The 18664-nt window shown below is 41.4% G+C and overlaps 1 protein-coding gene across 1 annotated transcript in view; it reads left to right on the forward strand.

The window, feature by feature from the left end:
• Positions 1–18664, forward strand: part of nphs1 (NPHS1 adhesion molecule, nephrin) — an 80763-nt gene that overhangs the window by 59081 nt on the left and 3018 nt on the right. The window contains exons 19-33 of the mRNA XM_034698063.1: positions 247–387; positions 959–1099; positions 2831–2952; positions 3547–3706; positions 3853–4009; positions 4422–4573; positions 8367–8478; positions 8549–8730; positions 8849–8899; positions 9224–9346; positions 11095–11146; positions 11650–11782; positions 15365–15446; positions 15839–15999; positions 16940–17041. Of these exons, the coding sequence (XP_034553954.1) occupies positions 247–387; positions 959–1099; positions 2831–2952; positions 3547–3706; positions 3853–4009; positions 4422–4573; positions 8367–8478; positions 8549–8730; positions 8849–8899; positions 9224–9346; positions 11095–11146; positions 11650–11782; positions 15365–15446; positions 15839–15999; positions 16940–17032 (1862 nt within the window). The 3' untranslated portion in view covers positions 17033–17041. The remainder of the gene's footprint in view (positions 1–246; positions 388–958; positions 1100–2830; positions 2953–3546; positions 3707–3852; positions 4010–4421; positions 4574–8366; positions 8479–8548; positions 8731–8848; positions 8900–9223; positions 9347–11094; positions 11147–11649; positions 11783–15364; positions 15447–15838; positions 16000–16939; positions 17042–18664) is intronic.

The following is an 18664-nucleotide window of genomic DNA, read 5'->3' on the forward strand; positions in this document are numbered from 1 at the left end:
GTCGTCCAAGTATGTGAAGTTGGTTAGATTCAGAATTATTGGTGGGATGTCGACTTTCTACTGGTTTGACTCTCATTATCTTCTGTTACAGCTTTCGTGCTCAACATGTTTTGTGTCTTTGTGTTCTCCTTCTTTGGTTCTTGACATTCTGTGTGTCTGAGTTTGTATTTGTGTCTCTGCTCATGTTTTTTTTTTGGTGTTTACCCAACTTACTGCAGTGGTATTCATGCGCTGTTTGTGTGTTAGACCCGCCAGAGTTCAACCTGGAGCAGCCAACACAGGTCCAGGTGGTGGAGGACGACGTGGCAACCATCCCACTGCTGGTCTCATCTAACCCCGAGGAGGTCTCCTGCATTTGGCTGCACCGCAGGGAGAAGCTGGTCAAAGGTGATGCAGGGCGATGTGATGGCTCTATAAACCAGGTCCTAGTTGAGCTGAGCCAGCAAGTAAGCACTCAGCTCTGCCATTCAGGGTCTGAATAAAACATGGCAGGTTAGCCGGCATGGGACCCTGCCAAATGTGATTCTCATTATGGCTCTAATGTATGCAGTCTAAATGAGGATTGCTGTCTCTCTGAATACAACACAACGCTTCTAAAGCTGGCTTCTCCTCCAGGCCCGTGTCAGCAGGGCCCTGCTGCACCCACTCTCTTTCTGTAAACTCCGTTAGCTCCATCATGCGCAGCTCCCACCATTAAATGACTGTGTACTTAATGTTGAAGCCCACCTATTACATTTTGAGTGCTGTGGTACAGGAGGCGTCGCTCACACAGCCTATTGTTGGCTTGATGTGGGAATCCAGCCAGGCCAATCAATAATGCAGGATTAGATGTCACTTAGAGACCGGTGGCCAGAGGACATGTGGTTGATGAGCGTGTAATGCATACTTAATTTACCATTGGTTTGCATGTATGTGTGTATGTGTGTGTGGGTGTGTGTTTCCATGTTTTTTAAAAAAGAGGGGGATCTGCGCTACCACTGGTCAGAAGACAACTCCCTGGAGATCGAGAATGTGACAAGGAAGGATGCCGGAGTTTACACTGTCAAGTGTTCAAACGAAGAAGGTGTCAACCAAATCTCCATCATGCTGGACGTTCAGTGTAAGAACCTGCACACAGAGAGCAGAGGAGCACACACATGCATAATTGCAACAACTCACATGTCGAGGTTTGTTGTGTGTTCTAGTCGAAGGCTTTGTAATCTGTAATCATGAAAACAAAGCATATCACATATTTTATCAAAAGTAAAAAAAAAGGAACACCAATACTGTAGATCAGACCTACTTGTATTTAACTGGTGCCTCGTGAGCTGAATTCAGCTTTTTAATGATCTCAATCTTGGTCTTTGATCATCCAGCATAGAATAACTTATTTTATTAAAAGCTTGAAGTTAATAGATTGCTGAAGAGGGTGGGATTTTTGGAGAGGCAAATTGGCTTAATAATAAATGCAACTCTGTGCTATATGTAAACAACAAGTAACGTATCTTTAAGATTTAAAAGTGCATTGTTATTACATTTCATTTGTAGAGAATACAAATGTCCTGTCTCTTCACACGTCACTTTTTACACATTTTCTCTCCTGAATGAGCGTGCTGTGAATCCTGTCAAATCTATTAAAGCAGATATAGTTGGCTGCTGTTCCATGTGTTTATTTTTTACCTTTTATAATGACTAATTAAAGTACTCAAGAGAACTTACGAGAAGCCAAATGGACAAAAAAATAAAGAAAAATAAGATTCAGAGAAATCAGGTCATTCATTCCTCCAATCCTTTCATGACTTATTGTAGTGAGCTACATCATCTACTTCGATATCTGCTAAATAACCTTCCTCTCATTGAAAGAGCAGAATCATTTTTTTGAGTATGGAGAAAGTGTTCATTGAGTGAATCTGACTTAAATCTGTAGGCTGCTGACAACATGTTTTTTTTCATACTTGTGTCAAGGCCATCAGTGCATCCACACATACTGACATTCACTCAAACAGCAACATTGACTTTCAGCTCCTGTACAGCAAACATGCCTCATTCATTAGGCCTCCATACAAGGCCACGCACCCTCACAGCTGCCCCAGGCCCAGCCTGGAGCTCCAGCCCTGCTGCCCTGATACTGATGATTTAATAATGGAAGTGTTGAAAATGTAGGTCTGCCCGTTCCTCCAAAGCCCATGGTACATGCCTAATGGATTCTGTCGTCCTGATCTGACTGGGCTTGACAGTTGTAGATATCCATAATGCATACAGTATTGTAGTAGCTTTTATGGGTGGCGGTGTAGCCCACTTAACAATGTCGGTCTTGGTTAGTGGGCCATCATGGGTGGATCCCACCAAACACCAGAGGTCTGAGTCTCTGAAGTGTCTTCCACCACTGTTCTTCAAGTGCGAACATAGGTTTAGACATGTAGGCACTAATGGCCTTATTGTTGAGAGTACATGGCACCCATGGGAAGAATGAAAAGCTTGTGAGGTAGAGGCTGATAAAGACAAGAAAAAGAGCGGTGCAGTCTGGAAGGAAAGACGATGTTATCAAGTGAAGGAACGTTGGTCAGCCTGTAATGGTTCATATGAGGATGTTGGGGGCCTTTCAGGTCACACGACCAACTCTCAGAAGCATCTGTAATCCACAAACATGTAGAGAAGTCAATGGTGCTGAATCTGAAACACAGAGGCCAATTAAAACAGGGTCATGAACAAGTTCAAAGGAAAATGATTGTAAGAGTAATTATAGCACTGCGGCATGTCTGTTTAATGGGTTGGCAAATGATTTGACCCAGGTTGGCATAGTAACCTTTGGTCCTGCCTTAACCTCGTTCTGTTTGTTTTTTGCTCACAGATGCTCCCGGTGTCAAGGCAGAGAAGGACCCAGTAGTGGTGAACCTTGGGGAAACAGCAGACCTGATATGTGTGGCAGATGCCAACCCCATTATTTCTGGCATGTTCTCTTGGAAATTGCCGGTGAGACTTTGGATAAACACACACACAGGAGCACAGCCATCCCCTGAATTATATTTCCTTTATCCGGCTCTTCCTTTCTATTATTTTACCCGTTCTTACCGTTTATCACTGGCCTTTCTAAATGCACAGACGCACCATATTTCACTGGCTGTAACTATCCTTCCACCCCACCTCTTCCTGCTCCACACTCAGCCCAAATCCAGAAAAATAGCTTTCATTACTGCTGCGTGACTAAAGGGCACATTTGTCAATGTGGCGTGGTCTCTGTATCTGCTGATGCCTTCTCCGGTCTAACCCACCCCCCGGCAGTACTGCGTGTCCCGCTTTCAACCAGCCCAGCCCCCTCCCTTTTCCTCTTTCCCTCTGGCTCTCCAACCCTTGGCATTATCTTCCTCCATCCTCAGAGCTTGTTCCCCTGACGCCCCCCTACCCATCCCCATCTCGAGCCCTGATTGTTTCCTGCTTAACTGTCTACCTGTCTTGCTCTCCCACAGCCCCCCTCTCCCCCTCCTCAAGCCCAACAGAAGAGAGGGGCTATGTATTGAGCAATAGCTGCTGTCTGCCACTTATTCTCCCTCACTCTGTCTTCCACAGGGGGAAGGGGAGGATGAGATGGGAGAGGAGACCCAGGAAGACGAATCTGGCCTCCTGACCATCCATGATGTGACGCGGGCTCACGCTGGGCTTTACCAGTGCACGGTTGATAACGGCATAGCCCCCTTTGCTACTGCTGATGTGCAACTGGTAGTGCAATGTGAGATTGTCTGACGTGCATAGACAGTTATCTGTAGCAACATGCACTTGTTTTTGTTCCCGTCAATAAATACACGTGTACTTTTCCTGATGCATTGTGTCTCGTTTCTGCATGAATAACCCCCATGCTCATCTTGTTTCGTGTAGTCAAACCGGAGCTGCAAAAAGGAGCCCAGTGGAGGAAAGTAGCCAGCAGAGGGGATGGCACTACTACAGCTGAGCTAGTGTGTCAGGCAGAGGGTATTCCACGAGTTGAATTTGCTTGGGAGAAAAACGGTTTACGCATGGACTTTGCAAATCCCAGGTCTGAGAGTCAGCTTTATTCACTTTAAATTCTCTTCTTTTCCATCCTTCCCACTATTAACTTCACTGCTACTGTCAGCATTTGGTTGCATATTGATGAAGATTCACAATTAAATTAGGTTTTATCCTAATATAATACATTCTATTGCTATTTCCTGCTATTTCACCATTAAATCCAGATTTAGTGCATTTTATTCTTCGCTTCCCACTATGCAAATACCTGTTTAATGCTTCTTTGATGTGTGAAATTGGGTGACTTAGTGCAATCTGCAGGACATCACAATCCTTGCCGTCTCCCTGCTCAGGATTTATCTCTCTTTCTGTGTGTGTGTGTGTGTGTGTGTGTGTGTGTGTGTGTGTGTGTGTGTGTGTGTGTGCGTGTGCGTGTGCGTGTGTGTGCGTGCATGCTGCAGGTATGAGGAGCGCACCGTGAGGGAGGGCTCCTTCCACACCAGCACAGTCCAAGTAGTGAATGTGAGTGCGGCTCTGGACTATGCGGTCTTCAGCTGCACGGCTCACAACACGCTCGGGGAGGACAAGTTAGACATCCAGCTCGTCAGCACAAGTACTGTGTACATTTGAGTTTATTTTGTGTTTGTGTGTTTTTCCAACATTCTTTCAATGTCCTTCAAAATTATGCAGTTTTCAAACTTCCCAGGAGCTAAGTAGCAAACATTTCTATGGTGGATCTGTTGGTCTTTTCATGATTTATTTGGTGTTAGATGTTGAAACTTTCTTTTTAAATAAAGGAACATTCAATCCTTAAGTCCAGCCTCTAAAAAACAAATTCAGTGCCCTGGGATATCAACAGTATCACTCAAATTAGTCGTCCAGTGTTACCTTAAAAACAACTACAACAGTCAAATGTCACTTCTTTCAGTTTACGCTCCAGCAATTCTATTTGTCTGTTTTGTCAGAGTGTCCACCATGCATCCCAGAACACAGCAGGTTTGGGAGGTAAAAACAGGACATCACTCAGCCCCCGTCAATAATTCATATCGTAGGTTCTGATGTGTTGCAGAAAATGTTGCTGGCATGGAGGCCGCCCCTTCCACCATCCTTGCTTGTAGGCCGGTGAGATGCTTGGCAGAGAAGATCCATACAGCCAGGATGACAGCCAATGTTTAATCCCACAAAGTTTACCTTTTGATTTATTTGGATGGTGGGATGGATGTAGGGATGGTCAGACTCGTCCGTGTGGTCAGGACTGAAGCTGATGTTTATCCAACTGCTTTCTACATGATGTAAATACTAAGATGTTTACATTTAGAAAACCTTGATCATAGAAGAGCTGGCATGAGGAAGAGGTTACAAATAGTGAGTTGCTTATTTCCACATCCTGATCTGTGACTCATAGTCACATAATTGTACAATGTATATTACAAAGTATAACAAACATGGATAAACACTAAACATTTAGAGGACAAAGCTGGTAGAGCCATAAGAAAGGAGAGCAGAGAGGTCTGTGCTGAGGATCAGTATGTTTTTGATTGAATCAAGTGACTCTTATGTCAACTTGTCTCTTGTGATACTGGGCTCTTAAACTCATACAGGGCTTGTTTTGCTCTTTGGAATATTTGGAATATTGTACACAGACATATGAATGAGTGTTTCCAGTCTTACCGACAAAGTCTCCTCGACCTTAAGAGCTAAAGTCAGGCTTCTACCCATTGAGCACTAACCCGGATTCCACCATTGAAAATTGATTGTGTGAACATCAGAGACCTGATTTCAACCAGTAAATGAACTGGTGAAATTACATGTATAGCATGTGCATGTCTTTGTTTAGCAAACATACTTGGTTCTATAATGTTGATAATTGTTCATTTTAGCATTGAAAGGATGACAAAAATAATGACAGTAGCTACATTTCTCCTATATCATTTTGCAGCATTGGTTGAAATCCAGTCTACAGAAAGGAAAATTATCAATGCAATTTTTAAATCATTCACATGCCCTGGTACTTCAGCTGTAGTCGGTTGATACCTGATGGAATGGTACGTGATTGAACTCAGTGGCTAACAGTGGAGAGCTGAGGGCTTATTTGCGTAAGGTTGTAGGATCAAATTGAGCTTACTTGTTTAATATTTTAGTTGTTGACTCATTTGTTGCACAGTGATACATTTATGTTAGCTGTAATAAATAAAAGATGTCTTAAAAACCGCTTTTAGCAAATTTGCTGGTGCAATCTGGTCCAAACATACAGTAACTGTTTAACCAATGTCTTCAAAAAGACGTTGAATAAACTGACTTTTGAACATATTTTCAGTATCTTTTTAACTGTGTCTATAGATGTTCTTTCAATGTCTGTTAATGGAAAAATGTGCACTGGAAGAAGAGGAAGGAGGGCAAAGAGTTAGCCGACTGAACCAGAGCTACCAGAGCCCAGAGGAGTGTTTATGTGCCTTAGCGTCCATCTTGCTGCATGTGATTGTTCGCTCCAGCAACACAGTAAACATAATGTGTAGTTCCATCAGTTTTTGTCGCCTTCCTTCACCCTCTAGTGGTAGAAAAATCACCTAATGCAGCTTTAAATTGGTGGCAAATGATCAAAGTCAGTGGTTAGGGCACATGACATGTAGGGATTATGCATATCACGTACTTGGCAGTTGTGCACAAATCTTTCCTTTGGTTTAAATTTGGCAGCATCTCAAAATAATTGCGTCTACGGTGCTTTGTCCAAGGTTTTATCAGCCTTTTCCAGCTACATTACAATAGTGTCAGATTGCCATTGAACATGCAGAAACTGGAGAGAGTTGTTGCTCCTGAGTGTCGGCCCTTTAAGGAACTTCTTCCACCGCTCTATCCCTACCTTATCATTTAGCCCATAGCACTACTTCACTTACTCCCTTAGATAATGCTGCAGTGATACGCTTTGCTCTCTCCGGCATGCTTAGGCTTTTCTGCCTCCGAGTGTATCCTTCCACCGCTGCCGCTATCAACACAGTCCTGCTCTCAGCAAAGGCCCACAGCCATCATTGGGCAGATTTAATGTTTACTATAAAAACCATAAAATACAATCCAATATTGGCCCTGTTTGTTCCCCAGTTGTTTTTTTAGTGCTGTGAATATTCATAATTAATCTGACGCAGTGATAATACATTTTATATGCTTCCTTATCATTTTAAAGCCCAAGAGGAAGAGAGTGTTTTTTTTTCTCTCAGCATGACGCTTTTTGGATTTGAAGGAGACGAGATCCAAATAAGACTGACCTCTTTGCCCCGGAATCTTATGAGTGGAGCTGATAGTGGGAATTATTTACTCTGTAAACTGGGCTGCAGCCCGGAGCCAAAGACGAGAGGAGCATCCCTTTCTCATGTTGCTCCTCAGCTATCTCTCCTCCTCCTCCTCCTTTCCTTCACTATCTCTCCCTCTGCCCCCAAAACCACCCTTCTTCTTCTTTTTTTTTTTCATGCTCCAAATGCAAAATAATCCACTTTCCCTTCACTCCCCTGACTGAAAAAGTGCCTCGTGTCAGACTGAAGGCCTGGTTAGCCTGCTTTGATCTCTGGCCACAATATTGATAGTAATCAAGAGGCTTCTTCCTTCATTGCATGACTTTGGTTGGATGGATTGGACAAATTGCAACAATCAGCCATAGCTCTGCCCATGTTTTTTGATCAAACATACCAACAACAAAGCTCAACCTCAGGAACACAGTTAAAGAGTGATGCACTGTTAAAAAATGCAAAGCTGTTGCTGTCAAAACAATGTTCTTTGGAGGCTTGTGGAATAAACTGTGAGAACAGATAAACTGTGAAAAACCAAGATGTTTATTTGCCCACTGACAAGCTAGGAACCATGTTTAACATTTCTCTTTGCTGTTTTCTATCATTTCTTATTAGTGGTAATGACCAGTTTCATCATCACAATGTTCATCTTTAAAGTATGAGACCAGTGTCTCAGCCTCAAATCATTAGGTTTTAAGTATTCACATAGTTTGCCCTAAGTTAAGCAGTAAATACTCGTAGCTCATGAGAATAATAGTGTTTACAAACTCAGCTGTATGATCAATGAGTGTAAGAATATCTTCAATCGTTTTACCGCCTCTTCTATTTCTATCGAGCAGCACATCAGCTCTGTACTTACTTTTTGTATTATCATTTTATCTATTTATAACTTGTGCAAGGCAGAGAGGCTGTAGGGGAAAAACGATCCTATAGGCCAGCAGGGTCCTGTGTGTTATTTCAAACTCTGCAGATAGAACCACTCCACTATCTCCTTTTCTTATTACCCGAAGCCTTTTTCAAATAGCCACCTGTCAAGGGAAGGTGTTCGGCTCTTGGTCATTATTTATAGATTATCGAGAGCATATTTGCTTCTTCAACTGCTTTTCTTTCTTTCTCTCCCCTTTTCAGATCGCCCAGATCCTCCTTCATCGTTTCGGCAAGTGGGCGCCACCCACAACTCGGTCACCCTGGAGTGGATGCCTGGCTTCAATGGAGGATTGTGGCAGAGATTTCGTATAAGGTGCAGCTTCAAGACAGTAGAAAGAATGACTCTCTGAATACAGACATGCACATTAACTTCTAATTGACAGATACCGTTGGGATCAGTTGGCCAGTTTCCTGTACGTGGACGCTTTTCCTCCCAGTGCTACCATCTTCACCGTCACTAACCTGCAGCCTGTCACCACCTATAACTTCTCCGTCAATGCCCTCAATGCAATGGGAGAGAGCGGCTATGCTGACAACAATGCAGTACTGACCGTCTCCACCAAGGGTCAGTTTGGAGTAACCCCTCCTTGACATGGAAACAACTCTACTGTGTAAACATGAGATTATTTAGAATAAATTAAACACCGTGTTTAGAGTTGAAAAGTTTCTCTCCTCTTTTTCAGAGAGGCCAGGAGAAGGAGAAGTCCCAACAGACGATGACTCAGTCTCACAGAGTAAGTCTTTTTATCACAACTCCCTGAAAAAGCTCTTAAGGGCAGTTGGAAATTGCTGTTTGCACAGCAGCTAGCTTCATTTGGCTAAATCATGTTAATGTATGCACCTCCAAGGCTGTTAATGTTTGCTCTACCAGAGTAGTGGTTGTCATGGCAGCCACCCCATACTTTTTCCCCTCTGCTAGTCTTTAATCAATAAAGACAATTGAGAGAGTGGTTGGGTCTGTCTCAGTCAGTTTTTATCTTTCCCAATTTCCATATTACTCCCTCTTTAACTTTCATTGGTATGCACTGAGCTAATGTTGCTGCTGCTTTGTGAACCAGGTGGGAGAGGACTGCCGGCCTATTTGACTGTAGTGTTCACAGTGGTGTTTGGAGTCCTGCTGGTCTTTAATTCTTTGGGTTGTTTCTTTGGATTGAGGTGGAAAAGGAGGCGAGGACAGACAGGTAACTACCAAAATCTTTCATCTTTGTGTAGCACTTTTTTCACACTTGAAGTTTTGACATTTTCACGATCATTTCAGGACATTTAGGTCCTGGTATTTTCAGGAACTCGCCTTTCACACGTGCACCTCACAGTGGAAGATTTTCTCTACTCTCAGAACTCAAAGTGTTCTGTTTGGTGATGGTGAGATGTGGGTGCGCAGGAGGTGGAGTCCTGCTTCCCACACCACCCTCACAAACTGCCTCACTGATATAAACTCCTGGATACAAACTAACTTCCTCAAACTCAAATGTAATAAATCAGAAATTCTTATCATAGGCCCAAAATCCCTCACTTCCACCTGCCTGGACTTCTCACTCACTATTGATAAATCCACTGTTTCAACATCCACCCACACTAACAATATTTTAAAAACTGCTTTCTTCCATCCCAAAAACATCGCCGTCTCCGCCCCTCCCTTTCCTTTACCGCCGCTGAAACTCTCATCCACGCCCTCATCACCTCAAGACTCCACTATTGCAATAGCATCCTGTACGGTTCACCCAACACCCTCCACAAATTACAATACATTCAAAACTCAGCTGCACGCCTCCTCACTCACTCCTACTCCAGAGACCACATCACCCCAGTCCTCCAGAACCTCCATTGACTTCCCATCACCTCCTGAATACAGTACAAGATCCTCCTCATCACCTACATCGCCCTCAATAACCCTCCATTACCTAGCTCCCTCCTACCTCACCGACCTTCTGCAGCCATACAATCCCTCCCGCAACCACCACTCCACCAATGCCAACCTCCTCACCCCCTCAAACCAAAGCACTGAACCTGGGAGGGACAGGGCTTTCTCTGTCGCTACCCCCACCCTCTGGAACTCTCTCCCCCAACACCTCAGGTTCTCTCCCTCACTCACCAAATTCAAATCCAGACTCAAAACCCACCTATTTACAAAGGCTTTTAACCTATAATTGATTGATTTTTGTTTCCACGCAACAGTGGAAAACACGATACTGACATATGAGTATAAGGCAGAGAAACTATTCTCAATGTAATCAGTGACATCAGAAAATGTTCATGACTATTACGTGCCTTATTCACATATCAGCTCACCCTGATCCAAAGCAAAAATGCGGTGACCAGATGAATCATTGAAGTTTCGCACATGCCTCCCATCCAAACAATTTCAGGAAATCTTCCGGAGTGCAGTGCATATGTGAAAAGGACTTATGTGATTATGTTTCCTACATCACTTCCTGTCAGTATGACATCCTGATTCTTGAACCCAACCGTAAAAAATTAGCTTCAACCGTGATACAATTATCGGCTCACACTCTCACCCTCTTCTCATCTCTTCGTGTCCTTCTGTCTACCCTGCTTCCTCTTCCTCTGCTCATCCTCTACCCCCTAAGCCTCTACCTCCTGCCACATTCATCCGTCAAAGCTGTCACATCTGTGTTTCATCCATATCTTTTATCTCATTTGTTGGTTTTATGTCCTTCTTCTATCTCTCCTTCTGTCTCTTTCTATTTGCCCCCCAGTCTGACTGTCAGGTTCTCTTGTGTGTCTATATTATTTTGTGTTTTTTTCTCTGGTTTTTACATAAATCTTAACAGTTTTCACTCTCTCTCTCTCCAGCCCTATTACTGCACTGATCAATTTTAGCCCTCATGACATGATGCTCCCCTCTTCACTTCTAATTTTCCTAACACTAAGCCTCTTTTTTTCCTGTTTCTGTGTCCCCCTCCTGCAGGGGGTGGAGGAGACAGCAGCGTGTTAGACGGGAAGAAGAATGAAGAGAAGGGGTAAGTTAAGACCCCGCAGTAGAAGTAATAAAGGAACACACATCCAATCCACTCTAAGAAGTGTGAGGCCTGATCCATTGGCTGACCCAGCTACTAAAACAGCCAGGCAGGCAAAAAAGAGCCTCAGTCAATATCCATTTATATTAGTGTCATCAAACTCGCACTGGAATCCTCAAATAAGCCACATGATACAATATGAAGAACTTCAATTTTGCAGGACAGAGGTCGTATGTGTGCTGAGATTTGACATTCCTCTTAGTTGATCCTGGGGATTTGGAGTTTATTGGATGAGATAAAGCATTGGTTTGATTCCCTGGTGAATGTTAATTAATTGTTGAAACAAATCTTAATTCTGTAGGTCGATATTGAAGAACTGTTTATTGAGATTTTAGGTATAACACATAACTTTGTTGGATTTAGACAACTTTCAAACACGACTCCTTTAAGTTTTTCTTGACAAAAAAAAGCTGAAGTTGATAACAGAATATTATCTCTCAATGTAGGTCCAGCCAGTCAACTGTAAACAACTCCAATAAGTACGAAAGTAGAGAAAAGATCAACGCTGCGGCCCAGCGAACCCTCCTTATTGACTCTGGGTCTGAAACAGAGAGCAACGTCTATGAGAGCTACGCAGCGGTGAGTACAAGAGAGAAGGGGGGATGAGAGAAAGAAAAAAGCCTTTAAGAGAGACTCACAAAGGGAAGGCAGAGTAAACAAGATGAGGGGGAAGGAGGTTAGGAAGGGGTTGAAGGGATCTGGCAGAGAAAAAGGAAGTGGAGAATTCAGCCATAACACGGAAAATGGATAGATAAACTAATGAAAGCTTTAGCTGTGCATAGAGATGGAACACGGATCAATACCTCACTATTAGCATTCAAAATACACATCGATCTCAGAGGAATTATCATTTTGTACTTAAAACGGGCCAACAAGGATTTGAACCCTGAAGAAAACTGTTGAGTGAGGCAGAAGAAAATGGAAAGCACTGTGCTGTCAGGATGGGGTATAATGAAACCTCAAAGTCCCACAGAGGCAGGCGCATTCTCCTGTGATTTAAATCAACACGAACCTGAAAGAGTTGGTTCAGCCAAATTACTCCAAAAATATCTCACTCATTTGCATGTTGTGGTATCCTGCCGCGGGTGCAGATATTTTGGTTTTATTTGCCCCTAATACCTGCCCATGAGATTTCTGTCTACACCAAAACATTGTGTGGGTGGTCCTAACAGAAGTAAAAATAACAACATGTCCTGTTACTGTGAATATTTCACAGACTTGATTTGTTAAAATTATTGGTACCAAGTCTCTTCACCTGTGACCTTTAAAAGTAAGAGAATCTAGCCCTCTAGTGGATCTAATTAGGAAGGAAAATAAAGCTGAGCTTATCTACACATTGTGTGGGATTCAAACAAATGAATAAAAGCTTTTGTCTTTTCATGTGAAATCTTTACTATTTATACGTGCTTTGCTGCTTAAAAATCTTCAAATGTCTACGGATGGATTTTTACACTGCATGTACTTCATGTCCGTCTCAGGCGTCAATACGAGTTTTGGTGACAGGTTCTTCTCTGTTTTCTTGTTTTACAAATATCTGTTTAACCCTCCTGTCATGTTTGTTTCTTAGGGACAGCAATAGTGAACCTGGGTCAATTTGACCCAAGGCATATTTAATGATTCAAAAGTGTCAGAACCCAAAAAACCCCAATAAACTTTTTTTTTTAAATCTCATTATCAACTCATTTACTAACCATTTAAATCAATATTTAGTGCAATGGTGTATTTTCATTCTCACAGATGATGGTTCAATGAGGATAACTCACTCGTTTTTTTATGAACATTCATGTTAAAACTTTTTTTAATGTACATTGGAAAGCCCTAAATATGAATACAATCGTTTCATATGACTTAGATTTTTGTTAATTTTATTTTGTTTTTTATTTTTATTTTTTTATTTTATGAAGTGATGTTGATAAATTGTTCTATATGGCCAAAGCGCAAAACCTCCTATCTGCAAATTTTACATTTGCAGATAGGAGGTGTTGTGCCTCAACATATTCCCACCAAATGTGACTGTAGGTTTTGGTCAGGTGACTTTTCTGTCACAATGAAGGGCGGGATTACCTTGGAGACGGACTGAAAATGTGCAGCCTTCCTTGTTCTCATCATGTAAAGTGAAATTCGCAAATCAGAAAATTATGCAGATAGGAGGTTTTGCATTTTGGCCATCAATATGTTGATTGTGCCAATTAAGCCAAGCTGGAGAAGTTTCATACTGAAAAAATACATTTAACATTTTTCTTTGGATTTTTGAATTTTAAAATGGGTCAAATTAACCCGCAACATAACAGTAGGGTTAATAGAATGTGTGCTGTAAACATCCCACTGGTGCGTCATTGTTATTTGAATATTTTGTATCAAATCACATAGCCTGTCATAAATTTTAGTTAAGATATACTGTTGTACATTTGGACATGGATTTGTATTGGTCTTTTTTCCATGTCTACACAAACGTTTTTAGAGAATTCAAAGTCATGGAAATGTATTTGCAAAAACGTGTATGAAACTTTGAGAGATAGTTTAGCCAGAGGGTTACTAGCATGACAAAGAACTATTAACATTAGGAACTGAGAAAAACTAAATTCATAACAGCATATATCAATGGTGTCCTTTGCTGGCCACTCTATTGGCTTCCCACAGCCCAATCAGTTTATAGAGGCTTACATTACCAATTGCTAACACTTGGCCCTAACAATCCTCCCTAACAGGGTTGAGCACTCTAACCATTAAACATTATGAAACCATCACATATAGAGAACAATGTTGAGCAGTGTACTTGAACGTACCACAACATGCGCTTTTTCTGCCGTTTGAATCTCACAAACAAAATACACCTAATACTGTTGGCAGCTTCCCTCCAGACATGGTAGAAGCTTTAACCTGCGATATGACGTCATAGAAAGCTTAAGAGGTGTGGAAATGTGAGGCAACCCCCATATGATTCAGATTTCCCATGATAGACGAGGAATTTGCTCATGACATTGAAACAAAAACTACGAATAAAAGTAATTGACACATCCACTATGTTTGTCTGTCATTACTATGTCAACCTGTACTGGTAGAATTATCCACTAGGTTTAACACAGAACACAAACAGACCTGGAGTAGTACTGTGTATTCTGTTATCTCAAGATGTTAGTGGAACACCCTACCTGAAGATCTGAGGGCTGCACAGAGCATAAACATTTTTAAGAGCAAACTCAATAACTACCTTTTTAGTCTCCCTTTTAACTGAGTTTTATTCTTCTAATAGTTTTATTTATTTATTTATTTATTTATTATCTAGTTCAAGGTTCAAGTTGGTGATTTTAATTTCTTGTGTTGAGTTTTAACATCTTATTTTACCTCCAGTGTTTCCTCATTAAGATATCATGAGAGCGTTTCTTCAGTTTGTTCAGCAACTTCTTTATCATTTTTGTTAATTTATTTTATTTTATTTTCATTGTTTTTATTATTATTGTTACAAATATTGTGTTCTTCACCTTAGGATTGTGGGTGGGTTTTGGGGTCGGGGCTGGGTTGGGATAAGGATAGGGGGGTCTTTTTTTTTTTTTTGTACAGCACTTTGTGTTACAATATCATTGTATGAAAAGTGCTTTATAAATAAAGTCTGATTGATTGATTGATTGATTGATTGATTGATTGATTGATTGATTGATTGATTGATTGATTGATTGATTGATTGATTGATTGATTGATTGATTGATTGATTGATTGTTAACAAATCATTTAAATAAGAGTTTAATTAGAAGAATATGAAATTACTGTTACATAAGTTACACATGACATGATTGAGTCCACTTTGTCTCAAACTTGTTTCTACATATCTTCAGCATTTGTACTTCTGTTTTTATCACTGCTTACTCTTTTACTATTTTTCAGTTACAAGTCTTTTATATTTTATTATCACTCTCCAAAATGGAGCAACAGCTTTTTCACATGTTTGTACCAGCATGTGGAGCGACAACCAAACTCTTGAATCTTGAAGACGTGGTTGGCTGTCTGTAGTTCCTTTTGGAAATTGCTGCTCTTGAAGCTTGGGATAAGAATAATTATTGGAACGTGTCCTCAAGGAATTACCTGAATTGACCGTAACACATGTGGTTTAGTCATTGACATGATGCTGGTCTGATCCAATCTCTTGTGTTTCATCAATTTCAGGAAAGTGCACATTATTACTACTACCCCACCGGTGACTACATGCCGCCTCTCAGTCCACTCCCTGAGGAAACACGCAGGCTCGGTGAGACGCAAATATACCTCAGAGTAAACAAAGCAACAATAAACAAGCTTGCATCCAAAAAACAGTCTGAGCCAATCACGAGGTATTCCTGTCCTTGTTTGAACATGTGGCAAACAACTTGGGGCAACTGGAGTACTGTCTTATTTGCAGAGCTTACAAAGTGCTTTGACAGACTGAGCGAATGCAGGATACCCAAAATAACAGAGACCCAATCAACAGGGAAAGCAACAGAAAGACAAAATTAGGGGAGGTTAAACTAAAGTTAAAGCAAGTAGATCATTATGGCTTGAAACACAATTAAAAAGCAATTATTCAAGCACATTTTTAACAATTGTCCTCCTCTTATTTATTTATTTATTTGTTTATGAATGTGTTTCCATGTACTCTTTTAGATATCGCCCACCTTGACTCTCAAAGCCACCTGTATGAAGAAGTAAGAGACAGGGGTCTGTACCAGGAAGTCCTTGCTTCCTCTCTTCCCTCTCGTCCGTCCCTCTTTGACCACAGTTTGCCTAATCAAAGGAAGGAGTGGAGATCCCCAACCTACCCTCAGGTCAGTAAACCAAAGTTAAACCTATTTCTATGTTTATTTTGTGCTTTTGAAACTCTGAGGACACATGATAGGTTGTAGAATTGATGGACATAGTATCCGCGACATCATCCATCTGTTTCTGAAGCATTGTTTTGAAGTTAATCGTAGGCGGGAGCCATATTGGGAATGCTGAATTTAACCTAACTGCTGTCAAGCCTGTGTGAGGTAAAGAGGCCGGCTTTGAGCCTCCTAGCCAACAGCTACAGTGTTCCTGCCTGTCAATCAAGTCAGCTGTGCCTTTCATAATGGAAAACTCTAAGGATCTTTATTTTTTCTAATCACATGCTATTTTGTCCCTTTTGGTGCACCGAAGTTAAGCAGCTGCAGCTTCTTCCTGCTTCCTGCAGTGGCTGTGATGGAAAATAACGACAACTCTGTTCATTTGAAGCGTACACTCACTTTGAAAAACTCCCAGATAGCTCAGTTGACAAGTCAAAAGTAATATGCACTTCAAAATCAAAATATCATCAGAGTACTTTCAGTTTGAGCTTGAAAAAATTCACCCCCCATAGAGCCATCCAGACTACACTTGTTTTTTGTACCAGGCTGTAAACGTGTGTATTTCTGCTGTAAAGACTGGCTTTTTTAAATTTGTGTGTATGTGGTTTTCTTTACTTTTGGAGCCAGCCTCAAGCGGACACTTAAGAAACTGCAGTTTTTAACACCTCCGCATTGGCTTCAATTCTTGCAGCCAGAAGGTGCCGCTTAGGACACACATTATAATCCAGAGGTCACATGATCAGAATTTGTTTACCCACAGTTTCAAAAGCAGAAAACCAACATAAAATGTATGGATGCATGTCAGCTTAGGGCTTCAATAAACAATAATGTATTTTTAGGATGTAATTCTTCAGTTTTATTGTGTATGAAAAGAGGAACTTAGATGCACTCTGTCTCTCAGCAGGGTACTGTGGGAGCCAGAGACTTGGTCGATGTTCAGCTGCTGCACAGAGACTCTGATCTTCCCTTTGAACTTCGAGGCGAGCTAGTCTAGAATGAGAAGGTCAGCACAAACAAATATGCCATGACAGCAGCTGTGACTCAACACTAGTCATTGAGTACAGTGTTGTTCAGCAAACACTGAATACAGGGTTATTCCTTTCATTATACATGAATGGTTTCTGACTAGTTACCTTGAAAGGATGAATGTCACTGAGCTGAAAGGAGCTGGTAAATATCATTTAGTGGACTTCATCACTTTAAGCTCTTACTGTGTGTAGTGTAACATCTGAAGTGTTTTCTTAAGGACCGTGTTGACCCATAGAAAGATACTGTACAAGGAAATGAAAAAGCAAAAGAGAAGGAAGAAAAGAAGGTTGATTTGACTAAAAAACCCTGAAAAACCTGCAATCAAGAATGTCAAAATGGTGCTACAGTGTCTTACTAGCTAGCTTAGGCAGTACCTTTACCACCAGCTGTTTTTCTACTCCCTCTGAGATGTTACTTTATCCTCCACCTCCCTTTGTCCATGCTTTGTTCTCTCACCTTTCCCCTCTTTCTTGGAGCCAAGTCATGGTCACTACCCACAGCCCCCTCCTGCTCTGGCCTGCAGGTAGACATGAATCAGTCAGTCGGAGACAAAAACAGACTGACATCGCTGCGATTTGCACTGAGGTGGAGGAAGCACAGACTCATGGTGCCACCTAACCAGACATCATCCTTGTTGACCCATCCTATGTCAACGTTTCCCAAACATGTAATCATACGAGTAACTGACAGCAGTGTCCTGTTCCTCCCCTGTGTGATACAAAGAGTTTCAGACCTCACAGTTAGTCTGTGGGAATCCTGACAATAGGATTGTAGTGAGTGGTATTTAGCATGGTTATGTCTTCAGGAGGTCCATATCTAGGGCCAGACTCTAATCCTGTTTTCTCTCTGGGATTGAAGTTAAGCTCACAGCGTCAGAGAGGAAGAGGAACCATGCACAGAATTTGTCTCACTGAGGATGGACAGTCAAAGATAGAGACAGGAAGAGGGGGTTTGGCTAAGCTGCAACTGTGGCTACAGCAACAAAAAACTCTACACACCATTTTCTCTGGCTTTTCACTTTTCAACAAATTGTAGAGGAAGAAAAAGCAGTTCACTTTAAGGCTTCCAAAGCCTAAACTATAGTTACAATCTGCTTGTTAAAGAGACATTTCTAAAATCAAAGTTGCTTTAGACAAACATCAATTAAAATACCCCCAAATTAATTATCAGACACAGTTGATTTGATGAACTTGTTTACATAGATAACAAGTCTGCCAATATTTAAAAGGAATACCTTTACAATTAAGTCACAGAAGACTCAAAGTCTTCAGCCAAGCTAGCATCTCTTTTACACGCAGTAGTACTTTATGCTAAAAGCTAACATCTGCATGCTAACATGCATTCTGTGTAGGTTCAAAGTGTTTTCCATCTCCCAACTGTGACCCTGTATTTGTATCTCAGGTTCATAGATGTACACATGTGGGTGCCAAAGTATTCACCTCATGAGTTTTAATCAGACTGAGGCAAAGATATTTAGTTTAGTTAATGTGTAAATGTTATTTTATTGTTTTTTAGAGGCTAGTTTTACTCGTTTTTTGTTGACAATTTTAACTTGTTCTGGAACCCTCCCTTCAATGATTCCACACACCCACTATCA

The sequence above is a fragment of the Notolabrus celidotus genome, chromosome 12 (assembly GCF_009762535.1).
Source record: "Notolabrus celidotus isolate fNotCel1 chromosome 12, fNotCel1.pri, whole genome shotgun sequence".
In the NCBI taxonomy this organism is placed as follows: Eukaryota; Metazoa; Chordata; class Actinopteri; order Labriformes; family Labridae; genus Notolabrus; species Notolabrus celidotus.